Source organism: Ictalurus furcatus, chromosome 4, assembly GCF_023375685.1.
Source record: "Ictalurus furcatus strain D&B chromosome 4, Billie_1.0, whole genome shotgun sequence".
Classification (NCBI taxonomy): domain Eukaryota; kingdom Metazoa; phylum Chordata; class Actinopteri; order Siluriformes; family Ictaluridae; genus Ictalurus; species Ictalurus furcatus.
This window is the reverse complement of record NC_071258.1, coordinates 16,467,914-16,482,726: the sequence shown is the minus strand read 5'-3', so window position 1 is coordinate 16,482,726 and position 14,813 is coordinate 16,467,914. Positions and strand designations below refer to the sequence as shown.

The window sequence follows — 14,813 nt, the reverse complement described above, 5'->3', positions numbered from 1 at the left end:
CCTGATCAGAGGCCAGTAGTAGGTCATTTACTACTTTAACTAATGCTGTCTCTGTGCTATGATGAGGTCTAAATCCTGACTGATACATTTAATGAATGAATGTTATTCCTATGCAAGTACGAGCATAGCTGCTGTGCTACAACCTTTTCTAAGATCTTAGAGATGAAGGGGAGATTTGATATTGGTCTATAGCTGGAAAGTTGAGAGGGTTCAAGGTCAGGTTTTTTAATCAGTGGTTTAATAACTGCTAATTTAAGTGATTTAGGTACATAGCCAGTGCTAAGGGAAGAATTGATTATACTTAAAAGTGGTTCAATTACTCCAGGACAAATCTGTTTAAAGAAACATGTAGGTACAGGCTCTAGTATGCAAGTTGATGAATTTGCTGAAGAGATTAATGAAGCTAGTTCGGTCTCTCTAAGGGGAGCAAAACATTCTAAACATTGATCAGATATTGCTATATTATCATCTAATGGGTTAGTTATAATACTGTCTGGTTTTAATTTAATAGCCTGAATTTCACATCTAATATTTTCAATCTTACCAATGAAAAATTTCATGAAATCTTCGCTGCTATGTAATGATTGTGTGTTTCTTTCTGTAGTGGTTTTATTCTTAGTTAATTTTGCTACTGTGTTGAATAGAAATCTAGAATTGTTTTTGTTGTCTCCTATAAAGGTGGAGAGATAGACTTTTCTAGCATCGCTAAGAGATTTTCTATAGTTCAGTAGGCTCTCCTCCCATGCTGTTTGAAATATTACCAATTTGGTTTGACGCCATTTACGTTCTAATTGTCGAGTGGTCTGTTTTAAGGTACGCGTTTGATCGTTATACCAGGGTGCTAGTTTTTTCTCTCTAATTATTTTTCTTTTGAGTGGAGCCACTCTATCTAGCATGTAGCGGAGTCTTGATTCTAAGCATTCAGTGGCCTGATCGAGTTCTATCGGATCAGACGGTGATCCAAATCTAATTGATGTCTCTGCGAGATTATTTATGAAGCTCGGTGCAGTAGCTGATGTGAAAGTACGTTTTACGCAGTAGCGAGGTGAGGTGGAAATATTATGATCAATGCTTATTATGAACAAGATAAGGTAATGGTCTGAGACAACTTCAGACTGTGGAAAAATTACAATATGTTCTATATTTAATCCATATGTTTGTATGAGGTCAAGACTGTGACCACCATTATGAGTAGGTCCGATTACATTCTCAATAATCCCTACTGAATCTAAAATGGACACAACCGCTATTCTCAGAGGGTCTTCCAGGTTATCAAAATGAATATTAAAATCACTGACGATTAATGCTTTATCTACAGACACAACCAGGTTTGAGATAAAGTTTGCAAATTCACTAAGAAATTCAGTATATGGCCCTGGGGGTCTGTAAATAATAATTAGAGGAATTGACTTATTTTTTGTGGCTACATAAGTTATGCTGGTATAAAGAATTTCAAAATATTTCAAATAAAAATTTATGACTAGGTTTTTGTGTGACACTTAGATTTTGACTATGGATGAGACCAACACCTCCTCCTCTACCAGTTGAACGAGGCTGATGTACATAACTGTATCCAGGAGGACTGGCTTCATTTAATGCTATGTACTCGTTTGGTTTAATCCAAGTTTCCGTTAAACACATTAAATTACATTCCTGATCAGTAATGATTTTGTTAACAATAAGAGCCTTAGACGCAAGAGATCTAATGTTTAATAGTCCTAGCTTCAGAATAAAGGTGCTGGATGTGCAATCAGTATGATCTAATTTTATGTTAATTACGTTACTAATTTTCAAAATTTTCTATGTACTTGTATAGCTCAGGGAACAGACACAGTCTCTATAGTATGTACTACAGGTGTTGGACTATTAATTGAACATTGCTTATTATGAATGTTGTTATTGTGGGAAGATGTACTTATGGTAGGCAGTCACTTGGTGTGTAGCGCCTTGGAGATGTTGTCTGACAGTAGTTCCGCTCCGAGGCTGCTGGGGTGCAGGCCATCAGGACGAAACAACCTAGGACACTTCCAGAACAGATTCCAGTTATTAACAAACACCAGATTCTGTTCAGTACACCAAGAAACTAACCAGTCATTTAAAGCTAGAAGTCTACTGAACTTTTCAGCTCCACATCTGTATGTGGGAAGAGGTCCAGAGACAATGATCTTCACGGTGGGTGATCTGCCTTGTACCGTCTCGATCAGGCTGGCGAAGTCCCTCTTCAGAACCTCCGTCTGCCGCAGCCTGATGTCGTTCGCCCCCGTGTGCAGCACAACCAATCCAATTCGCTCGTCCTTCTTCAGGATCCCGGATACCTGCTCAGCGACATCAAGGACATGAGCACCAGAAAAACAATGTGTGTGCACCTTACCCTTTGTTGAAGCAATGCGGACGTTTCGCACAATGGAGTACACGACGATCACAGCATTAGGTCTGGTCTGACGGAGAGGGGAGAAGCGGTTCCTGATTGGGATCTTGAACACCGGAGGTGAAGAGGTCCTCACCCGGGGTATGGCTCTCGCCTTTCGCAGCTGGTGCACCCAAGGTCCGTGGTGAGTCGGCGCTGGTGTGACGGAGGCCTCGGCTGGAAAAGTCTTGGGTGCATGGCCCCTGCACAGAGAAACACACAGCGTAGAGGGGCTGGGAGTGGTAATACCACGCTGCGTGCTTACCTTGGATGTGTAGGCAGAGGCACAAGATGTTTCCAGCACAGTTCTTCGTTCCAGCAGCTGGGCCTGCTTGTCGAGTAGGCCGCGGATCTGTTTCTCCACATCCACCAGTTCCAACAGAACCATGTGCAGCTCGAGCGAATCCTCATCTGCAATCAAAAGCGGAGAAACAACAGACATATTTGCTTTTTAAACAAAACAGCAGTAAATGAGATAGATGTGAAATGTAAACAAGGCTAACGGTAAGGTGATGCTAGCGGGCTACAACCTAGTCGCGGATGTTTGTAAGAACTGATCAAATTTAGCGACAGCGCAATGTTACGATTGTTTTATCTAAAGTAGTGTCAGTTATATTTGTGTAAAGTAAGGTAAATAATTATATATATATATATATATATATTTTAAAGTATAGAAATTAGAAGAATAGCATCAGCTCGAAGGACACTGCTTCCTGCGATGCTTCCTCAGTTGCCAAATCCAACCATCTCTGGCCAGGCTCAATCTCCACTGTGTTTCAGGAGTAGTGAGTGTACAGCTTGTGTAACAGTGTAAATTTGCTGTCCCCTCAAAACTCCATGCCCAAGAGGGTTAAGGCAGTGCTGGAAAATAATGGTGGCCACACAAAATATTGACACTTTGGTCCCAATTTGGACATTTTCACTTAGGGGTGTACTCACTTTTGTTGCCAACGGTATAGACATTAATGGCTGTGTGTTGAGTTATTTTGAGGGGACAGCAAATTTACATTGTTACACAAGCTGTACACTCACTACTTTACATTGTAGCAAAGTGTCATTTCTTCAGCGTTGTCACATGAAAAGATATAATCAAATATTTACAAAAATGTGAGGGGTGTACTCACTTTTGTGAGATACTGTATATGTTACACTCTCTGTGTTTCTATAGGTCTATACCAAGGCTTTGATTATTGATTGTTTGTCTGGTTCTGATCCAATTTCTGTTTTTCTCATCTTGCTCTTGATTGCAGTAGTTTATGTTGTTTGTACATTGCTTGACCCTTGCCTGGATTTTGACACTGTTTTTGTATTGTGTATTGGCTTTGATTGCAAGCTTCAATAAAGCTCTACTGTATCTGCACCTGCATCTATATCTGCTGCCTGACAGAATACTTTGCCTTCCCTTAAATGCAGCAGGTAACCTCAAATGGCAGCAGGTGTTAGCAGGACAAGGCTGCCTCATTGGAGAGCAGCAGCATCAGATAGCCATACTCAGCTCATACTCATACTCATACTCCAGCTATGCTATCTCCACCGGCAGCAACTTCTCTATCTGCCTCTTTGCTCATCGTCCATACAGAAATGAATGCTGGTGACCTGGCTGGTTGCAAAAGTTCCATGTTCCAATTTTTACTCTATGTTCATGCTACTTTGCTGGTCAGTAATAGGTCATAGCCCTCGATAGGTCTGACTGCGCATTGTAACGCCTACATTAGGCAGCTCTGCTCGCGACTCGCTCTCTTCTTGGAAGCTGAAGCGAGTTGGGTTTCAGAGCCTCGCGAATCTGTTCCGGCCGCTGCTGAAGCAGCTAGCTGTCTCAGGTCTGGGGGATCTCTTATGGATCCGGAAGAGGAGCCGGAGACGAGCGCTGCTCTATCTCTTGCTCTGTCTTCAGGGTCCGCCTCTCTGCTGGATTTTGGAGCTTGGATCGCGACGCCTCCTTCCGCTATGGAAAGCCAAAAAGAAAAAAAAACACACACAAAAAATAATAGTAATAATTCTTCTCTGACTCCGAGGAACCAGAAGGATGTGCTAGAAACTGAGAGCAGCATGTAAAGAGCCGCTTGAAGTGATTACTAAGGCTGGATGAGCTTTTTTCTCCCCAGTGAAAGGAAATCCCTCACACTGCAGAAAACTCCCCTTTCTTCAAGGAATGCGGGACAAAATATCAGGCTTCTGCGGGAAAACCATGCATAAGCCGTATTTGTAACCCCACGATGGTGGACTATTCGGCCATTGTGGGGAATGAACCGCATGGCTATTTAGCTATGCTGAAGGTGGAGGAGATGCTTACGAGCTACCTCTCTCCATCGACGGCAGGTAATTTAGGGGGGCCGGCTTTGCCATCCAAGCCACCATGTAAGGCCACCGTGGTATTGGTGGGCAAGGCCTATGCAGTAGTAGTCTTGCTTGTGGGTCACAGCAGACAATGACCATGTTGCATGCCTACCAAGCAGACCTGCGGGGTGAGCGCAACATATGGCGGCATTCAACCGCCATATGTCCTTCCCTGTTGTGTCGAGTTCATCCGGGAATCCACAAGTGGAGCCCGGGACAATGCTAGGGCAAGGGAAACCCAGAAGGTGAGTATGGCAGCCCGCCAACCCCCGCAGACAGCCAGGGAAACCGGGCGGCCACAGTCTCAGCCTGCTACTAGGCCTGATCTGAGGATGGTCATAAAGGCCAAGCAGACAAAGAGGAGCGGTCCTGAGGGCGCCATGGAGGGACATATCAGGACACATGAGGTTGTTAGGGCAGTTAGCCCCCAGTGCTACTGTAGGGCCTCCCCTAGCCAAGGCTGTCCCAAGTTTTCAGTGTTCGCTGGTCAGTGAGCTGTCATAAGGCAACGAAAATCTGATGCTTTCTCCAACAGAATGTGGAATAGTTAACGCCACTAATAGACTGTCTGGCAGCGTGGAAACTACTGCCAAATGTGTCTCCATGGGTTCTGTCTACCATAGAAAAGGGTTACCAGGTCCAGTTTAGAGCTCGACCCCCTGGTTCAGAGGTGTGCTCACCACAGTGGTCAGCACAGACCAGAGCCTGATGTTAGCACCCGAAGTAAGAACCCTCTTGCACAAAGGGGCCATAGAACATGTACCCCATTCCCTGAGGGAGGGAGGTTTTCCCAGCCTTTATTTCCTGGTCCGCAAAAAATAGTTGAGTATGCAGCCAATTTTAGATCTGCGTCATCTGGACTGTACTCTTCGGAAGTACAGGTTCAAGATGCTGACGTCCAAACTTATCGTTCCACAGATTCAGTTTGAGGACTGGTTTGTGATGATACATCTAAAAGGTGCATATTTCCACATAGAAATATCACCCAGTCACAGAAAGTTCCTGAGGTTTACGTTGGAGGCAACGCATATCAAGATCGGGTTCTTCCCTTCGCGCTAGCTTTATCCCCTCGCACCTTCACAAAGCGCATGGATGTCATTCTGACTCCATTGTGACTCCGGGGCATCCATGTACTAAACTACCTGGATGACTCATTAATTCTAGCATGATCCAGTGAACTGGAGGTTCAACATTGAGATGTTGTTCTTGCCCACTTGAAGAGCTTTTTGCTCATGTTGAACCTCAGAAAAGTATGCTTTATCCAGTGCATACATCAGCAAATAATACACTTTGAGAACAACATTCCCTTCTACAGTGCACAATATAATTAAAAGATTCAAGGAAACTGGTCAAATCTTTGTGCATAAAGGGCAAGGCCAAAAACCACTTCTGAATGCGTGTGATCTCTGATCCCTAAGCTGGCACTGTCTTAAAAACTGTCATGAGTCTGTAATGTATATCCTGACATGGGCTTGGGAACACTTTGGTAAACCTTTGTCAGAAAACACCATTCGCCACTGCATCCACAGATGCAAGTTAAGGCTTTTCTAAACAAAGCAGAAGCCATACATCAACACTGTCCAGAAGTGTCGCCGACTTCTCTCATCTGAGATGGACAGTGGCACAGTGGAATCGTGTTTTGTGGTCTGACGAGTCAACATTTCAAACGTTTTTGGACAAAACAGCCATCGTGTTCTCCGGGCCAAAGAGGAAAAGGACCATTCAAGCTGTTATCAGCATCAGGTCCAAAAGCCAGCATCTGTCATGGTATGGGGGTGTGTCAACTTGCACATCTGTGAGGGCACCATTAATGCAGAAAGATATATACACATTTTGGCACAACATATTCTGCCATCCAGATGTCTTTTCCAGGGATGTCCCTGCATTTTCCAGGAGGAAAACGCCAAACTATATTCTGCCCAGATTACAAGCACATGGTAGCATAAGCTAGCATGGCCTGCCTGCAGTCCTGACCTGTCTCAGATTGAGAATGTGTGGCGGGGACTTCATTGCTTTATTTTGCGCTTCATAATGATGAAGTGCAAGATAAGACAATGAAGTCCCTGTACAGTTGTGCAGCTGAAGAAATGCATAATGGATGAATGGGGGAAATTCCACTTGCTAAACTTAACCAACTGGTGTCTTCAGTGCCCAAATGCTTAATAAGTGTTATTACAAAAAAAGGTGATGTTACACAACTGTGAACTGTTTAACTGTCCCAACTATTTTGGAGTGTGTTGCACTCATAAGATTCATTTATATATTCATTTAATGAGTATATATTTTATAAAAAAAATTAAATTCACAAAGTAAAACATCAAATAATGTGTTAATGTGTTTTCAGTATATACAAGGTGAATTCAATTTTCAAATGCATGCAAATTTTTCATACTGTCCCAACTTTTTCAGAACTGGTGTTGAAAAATAGGTACATCAATAGCATCATATAGCTTTTTGGACTACAGACATACAAAAAGAAATGTTTCCAAGTATAGTAGGTTTACCGGTTTGTTTTAGTTAATGCACAAATATTACTGCCTGAGGTTTTTTTTTTCTGAATTATATAAGTCAAGAACAGTCAATAACACATTGATTCATAGCCTAGAGTAAGGTGACATCTGAGACATGTTGTTTTTCTTGCTTTTGACTGAGATCTGAATAGATCCAGCATTAAATTTGAGATCACCTTAACAATAATCTGTGACAATGGAAAACGGTTTAAATAAAATCTTAATTTCTGCAGAATATGTCTTACTCACAGGTGGCCTAAGCCATATCTAGTTGACAAAGGGAATAAAAATCCATCAAGTCATTGTTCTCTTCATTTTGCAGGAACAGCCTGAGTAACACTTGTCCCTGACAACAAAACATGGACCATGGGCTTGCCTGAACCTGTCCAAATATTTGATGCACTCACATAGACCCAAAGCATTGCAGTGTGCAGCAGCTGTTTTTTTTTTCCCCCCTTCACAGGTTCAACCCCAGGGTTAACACCACATAACAAGACTTGGTCAAGAGAGACGTATCTTATATATCAAGGCTTCCATGATTAATAAATAATATATTAGCATGCATTTAAATTCTTCAGGACCGAAGTTTAGTTCTTCCCAGCCTGTTTCATCTCCTCTTCTGTTTGGTTAGAAATAAGTAATTCAACATTAATTGACTAATGCAAGCTGTCAATTTCCAGGAGAAGGATGAATTCATTTGGGATTAAGCGGACCACTTTGTCATCATAAAATCCTATGATAACTGTGTAAGATATTACTCCATCTATCAAAGCACTCTCTCTTGCTAAAGCACCCTGGGTTTAAACTGTTCAAGTGAATCTTTTCTCTTTCTCCCTCTGTCTGACATTGAGAAGATGTGGTGGACTGGATGCTGACATCTTGACACAGTGATCACCCCTTTATTCAACCATCACCACCATTTCTGCTTTTTCCAATAATATCCCAACTTGAAGGTCACTACAACCAAGCTTCTACTCCAATCATGGTGCTCTGCTTGGTGAAAAGAGCTGATGAAGGACTCTCAGACTGTTGACAGGGGCAGAAAGAGCTGTCTGAACAACTGCTCCTGGTAATGACAGCTAATGAAGGAATTCCCATAACTACTCAGGTTAAATCCAGGGAGGTATTCATAACAAACAAGCCAACAGGATTTTGAAGCCTGTGAAGGTCATCTCTACATACTTAAGGTTGAGGATTAGGTTTCTTAGCATTCTGAAAGAGAATATAGTAAAGGCTGTAAAGTAATTTGCCTATATCCACCTAAATACATTACATTTACAGCTTTTGGAATATACCCTTATCCAGGCTGTCTTACATTTATCTCATTTATACAATTGAGGGTTAAGGGCCTTGCTCAAGGGCCAAGCAGCAGCAGCTCGGTAGTGGTGGGATTTGAACTCTCAACCTTCTGATCACTATTTTAACCGCTGAGCTACCACTTACCCAAGATCAAAAGGAATACTTTGTGTGCTCATATCTGACCACAGAGAGATTAGTGTTATTTTTTTTATGTAAGTGAACGTTGACATAATTTTGATATAATTAACCGAAGAAATTAAAAGGAAATACTGCTGGCTGACATAGAACTTATCTTTGGGTGCAATTAGACTTGGGTACAAGTGTGTGTGTGTGTGTGTGTGTGTGTGTGTATAATTAGAATACATGTTACACTTTTTGGTCTCAACAAGGTGGATTTTTTTTAGCTGTTTTCATTGCCATAATAACTTACATTACACAGCTAACTTGCTACAGAGCAGGTATTATTCTGGGTATGAAATTGCAAACCCAAATTGGACCAATCAGCTGTGAGCAAAGTATTATAAATCTGATGCATCAAAGTTAACCCTTTAGTGTTTGTAGCGTATGGCTTCACCATTTGTGGAGAATCCTGTGGAGCATGGAGTGCAAATAATAAGAAGGGCACATTGAAGGGAAAGAACTTTTATGGACAGACACAATCGCCTGGCTTTTCCCAGTGACCATCTATATGAAAGATATAGATTTTCGGCAGATGGTAGAGTGTATCTGTGCTGGCTTCTTGAGCCACACATTAAAAATCTGACACGCGGAAACCACATTCTTACTGTACCGCAAATTGTATGTATTGCTTTGCGGCTCTTTGTGAGTGGTACATATTTTCATGCGGTGACGTTATTCCTGTCCTAATATATTTTCACAAATTAACATATGTTTTAATTAAATATTACAACATTATATATATATATATATATATATATATATATATATAAATAAATATAAAATATACACATTTATATTAAATGAAATTCATGAAATATATAAGTTTCTCAATCCATTTACTCTCAGTGGCAGCCTATAAAAGTAAACTTCCCATTTACACAATCAGCAATTTTCCTCCAGCAATTTTCCTGAGCTTTGGCAGCCACAACAGTGTTACTTTTTGCGGTTAGTGTAGGTTTATATTCCTCACATTTCCACATAAAAATTTCTTGCTCTTCTACTGAAAAGTATGCACACCTGCTTTTTTCCATGTTGAACGCTATTGGCTGTTTGCAGCAAACATCTGGCTTTTATGTGCATGCGCACAATGAGTAAACATTGATTAAGGGTTAAAACCTGGGTTGACTTAGAAAGTTGATAACCAGCATCATGAAACCTATTAACCTTAATTAATCTGGGTTGGATTTATTGGTTTTGTCAACTCAAAACTTACTCTGCAGCTCTGAGTTTGTTCAACTTGCTTCATACAACAGGCCTTGCTTCATGCAACAGGTAATACATTCAATAAATATTTACAACTAGGCTCATTATTTTAAATAGCTAATTTGAAAGTAAATAATTTTTGCAAATTTAGTAAAGATGCCAGTAATTTCATGATAAAAACACATTTTAATCTTCATAAACCTCTGAATTCTGACTGTATCATTTTCTTAATGCCAAGATATTGAAACATGTGTTTAATCTGTTGCACTTGAGCTTGAGCTCAAATGTTAATTCACTATTGACATTTCTGACACTGACAATGCTAGCGTCCAAAGAACTGTGCCAAAGAAATGTCACAGAAGGACTAAAATCCTCCACATCCTTCTCCATCTGACAGAAGAATGAGAGAAAGGAGAGAAGGAGAAGTGAAAAAAGACAGAAAATGGTTAGCCATTGTATGTGTCCATGATGCTTGAAACCCCATGAGGGAATGTTATGTTTAGGAACAGAGAAAAGCAGACTCAGAAAAGGGTGTACTTTTTGACACTATTTAACATATAACCTTTTGTCTTAATGCCCCTGGAAAAGAAAAAAAAGAAAGAAACAAACAAACAAACAAAAAATAATTTGTGATTGGCGCAGCCCTAGTAACTCTGTGCAAGCGGATAGTTAAGAACTAAGGAAAGGGGCAGTAGCTGGTGCTTTAAAGTGTCAGGGCCTTTGTAACCATAACTAGTTTATGATGCTGATGTCAAGTATCTTACTCAATGAGGCCTTTGTCCCAAACTGGGACCAGGGCAGTGGGAAAACTACCCACGCTTATTCTGCAGGCCAATCCATCTTCTCCTCTAGGCCTCGTTGTCCCCTTTGCACTGAAACTATTGTGTATTAAAGATCTCCTGGGTTAATGGGCTGAAAAATTGCTTGCATTTTTAAAGGAGGAGGCCAACTAAATGAAAGAAAAACATCTTGGGGAGGGCAGAAGTGGAAGAGAGAGAAGCAAAAAAAAGGAAATATTTGGAGGAGTGATCTGAGAGGGTGAGTCCTGAAGACTTGCATCTTGTGACCTTGATAAAAAGTGAAACCTGTAAGTCAATCTGGCAGGCTTTGCAGAACATGTTTCCATCCATTCATCATCAAAGTTCATATGTGCCAGTTGTTACCGTAGAAGTGGTGATTGGGTCATGATGTGTATTTTATACACATACACTCATATTTATACACATTACCTGTAAATCTACTAGAACACCAACAAAGGGCTAAGAGAAAAAGGAAAAATGAAGAAAAACTCCAGATACAGTAGATAAATTAGCATACTGCCTTTCACTTTCGTTTAGACATTCTTCTTAAGATTGATCAGGGTTGTTTTCTCAGTATCGCTACAAAGCTGTGACTTTCACCTGTTTGTGGCATATGTGTAAAGTCAGTATTGGTTCAATCAATAACCTACCATTGCCCAGCTCATTGGACATATTTATGGGTGTGGGAGGCTAATTAAGGAAGCCTTCCCAGACTTGAACAGAGATGCACACACAACAGCTGGTCAGCACTGGACTCTTTTTCTTAGGTCAATTTTGTGTTAACCCCAAAGCACCACCAGGTCCAGAGTGGCCACTTCATAGTAATAGGCAACCTTAAGGCCTGAGATTTTCCCTAGAATTTCACTCAATAACTTGTGTAAGTCTGCAACAAATCAAGTAGCAGACTATACTCCTTAAAATTCTTTTAAATAACTTGTTTTTAAGATTTTCTAAGGATAACAAATCTCAGCAGTCATTATAATCACTGACACTTCTTAAATTTGTTACATTTCTTTTTCTTTTGAAGATGCATCCTATTGAAGATTTTAAGTCAAGCATTGGCCATTGACATTCAACAAAGTAAAAGTGTGCATGTTTCCTATTTGGTGACCCCAGGGGTCAACAACATTTGGTCTCAGAAGTCTTTTAACACAGAGAAAATACAGTAACATAGCCAGGAAATTACGGACAAACAGCACCTCTGACCTACTCATTAGCTGATCCAGTCTTGCCGTTTTTGAAATAGACTCCTCAGTACTATAAATTACTGTCTTTTCCCACTACTTTACCTCCATTCAGGCTGTTCAATTTAAGTCATTCACCAGCCCAAGGCCCTGTGATAAGCGAATGGTTGTGGCCCAGTTGCTGCAAATCTGACCCCTTGACTCCAGAACTGTCAAAGGTCTTTCCAAGGGGTCATGGTCCTTCTTTGTGTCTCTTCCCACCAAAGGCTCAGTGATGAATGGGAAGCCTGGGGGAAACAAAAGCTTTCAGCAGAGACAAGCAAGCATGGTCTATACATCAGTGCCTCTGCTCACTCCCACTGGCCTCAGACTATCACATTTGAGAACAGTACTCATAGTAAATACAATCTATTTTTTATGCATCTGAACAGTCATGAGGCCAAATTACAATGGCACATGTTTGACTTTTGAACTTGATTAAATGTCAATCATTTGCTGTTTTGTTCCATCTCCACTTGCATTTCAATTTTTTAAAAACTACTAAACACTAGTAATCTAATCTAAACGCTAGAAACCAGTCAAGCCACCAATCTGTGGTCACCTTTTTTCCACACTTTTCAGCTTTTATTGTGTTTCAGATTCTAGAGGTTGCTGGTGGTGGGGCCATTTTAAAGTAAATGGCATGTGGTGAGGGGTCAATATCTGGGGGCATGGTGGGTGAAAGGTTGAATAACTGGAAGGGAAGTAGTAAGCATTACAGAGGAGAGATGTTTAACAGGTTTAGACTACTCTGGTTGCTTATGTGCTACATTTAAGCAGTGGGATTGTTTCTATTGGCTATATACTTACATTTACAACTACTGTAACTAGTCTGATTGGCTTTAGCTTGGATATTTTATGAATTACCATTATGTTTGAGTCATTTAGTAGTCTGTTAGTAATAACAAATGTTTAATAAAGTGCAAGAGAGTACATTGCAACTTGTCTGTGTATATAATTTATAAATACATATACTTTATAATATTGTCTTAAAAACATTGCTGTATTTTCAAGAACACCACAACTGTTTGATTGCTAAGGAAAAGAGATCACTTTTCTGGTTTTCTGGAGTTCGAAACACAGGTGTTTAGAGCAGAAAATACCCTTTCCTCTAAATAAGGAGCTGATGGCTCTGGGAAAGGGGCAGGGAAATGAGTTGAATTACTGCTTGATTTTAACCAGATGATTGTTAGAGTTTGACCCACAGACTTTTCAATATATGTCCTAATTTAAAGCTTTACCTCTGCATTCTGTCACGAGTCGTGGTCGAGCCAGAAGCAGGTGCAGATAATGACTTTTATTGAAGCAAACGTACTAAGAAACAAATACACTATGACAACCTTGAAACACACTGTGGCAAGAAACAAACATCAAGACATGAACAACAGGAGTCTAAGACAACTTGGCATAATACTGTGGCAAAACTAAACATAAACTAACAAGATCAAGAACCATGGAACATAGCGGTCTAAGACAACGAAAGACAAGCACATAGTGCAGACCAGGACTATATATACACATGAGTGCTCATTAACCAAAACGTGAATCAGGTGCAGGTGGTCATGTGACAACTAGAGCAGTGCAGTGGCTGATGGGAAGTGGAGTCCAGAGTTTCTTGATACGTGACACATTCCAACAGCTGGCCAGACTCCTCCATGTCTTAAAGTACATTTCAACTTGATATTCAACTTAATATTATATATATATATATTTAAATATATTATACATAATATAATATTATATATATATTATTGAGCACAGATTGTTGTAATTTATGCAATAGAATAAATCCTAAGCAACATCGCCATCATCAGTGGTAGGACTCTACTATTTTGCTGCAGTCTAAGTTACTGTCAGAGAACTTGGTGGCAGTACAGTGGCCCACTGCTTGAATTGTATATATATATATATACACAGAGGATTTATTACCTGGACAATTTTTACAGTTTAATTTAATTTCAGTTTTATTTGTATAGTGCTTTTAACAATGGACATTTTCCCAAAGCAGCTTTACAGAAAAATATAAATTCAGGATATAGATTTTAAATGTATGAATTTATACCTAATGAGCAAACCGTTACATTTCATTTAGAGCTGTAGATAATATTACTTGATTAGCCTTCTTTCATCTCAGAAATATTGCTAAGATAATAAATATAATGTCAGTACATGATGCAGAAACTGATTCATGATTTTTTTTTTTTTTTACCTCTGTTTTGGATTATTGCAATGCCTTACGGTCTGGATGTTCCAGTAGGTGCATAAACAAGCTTGAGTTAGTCCAGTATGCTGCAGCAAGAGTTCTTACTAGAACCAGAAGATATGACCACATCACCCCTATCTTACCACACTGCACTGGCTCCCAGTCAAATTTTGCATTGATTATAAAATAGTACTATTGACCTCTAAAGCCTTAAATGGTCTCGCGCTGCAGTATCTGAGCAAAATTTTGGTCTTTTATGAGCTGCCATGCCTACTTCAATCAAAAGGTGTAGGCTATTTGTTGGTACCTCAAATAATGAAGGCTACAGCAGGGGGAAGAACTTTGTCTTACTTAGCCCCACAGATATGGAACAACCTTCCAATTAATGTTCGGACTCAGACATAGTCTCAGTGTTTAAGTCTATATTGAAATCATATTTGTTTACTCAAGCCTTTTGTGAATAGTCCTTTTCTTAGGTAAAGGAGCAGATCTGGAGGGCTCATGGGCATTGTGAACTGGGATGTGTGGGTGCTGTCACCACCCAAACACACACACACACACACACACACACACACACCCACAACTCTCATGTGTTCACTCTTTGTTTGCGTGTTTTTTTTTTTCGGAGTACAGATGAGTCCGCATCATGTG

At 40.3% G+C, this 14,813-nt stretch overlaps 1 protein-coding gene across 2 annotated transcripts in view; it reads right to left on the bottom strand.

Moving 5' to 3' along the window:
• Positions 1-619: 619 nt before the first annotated feature.
• Positions 620-14,813, bottom strand: part of LOC128606790 (uncharacterized) — a 60,655-nt gene continuing 46,461 nt past the window's right edge. Inside the window, exons 1-2 of one of the 2 annotated variants that reach the window (XM_053623207.1) lie at positions 7,504-7,640; positions 620-2,818 (exon numbers count right to left, since the gene is read on the bottom strand). In XM_053623207.1, the coding sequence (XP_053479182.1) occupies positions 1,929-2,795 (867 nt within the window). In that variant the 5' untranslated portion in view covers positions 2,796-2,818; positions 7,504-7,640 and the 3' untranslated portion in view covers positions 620-1,928. Of the gene's footprint in view, positions 2,819-7,503; positions 7,641-14,813 lie in introns of those variants that run through there. The other variant, XM_053623205.1, reaches the window with a different exon arrangement.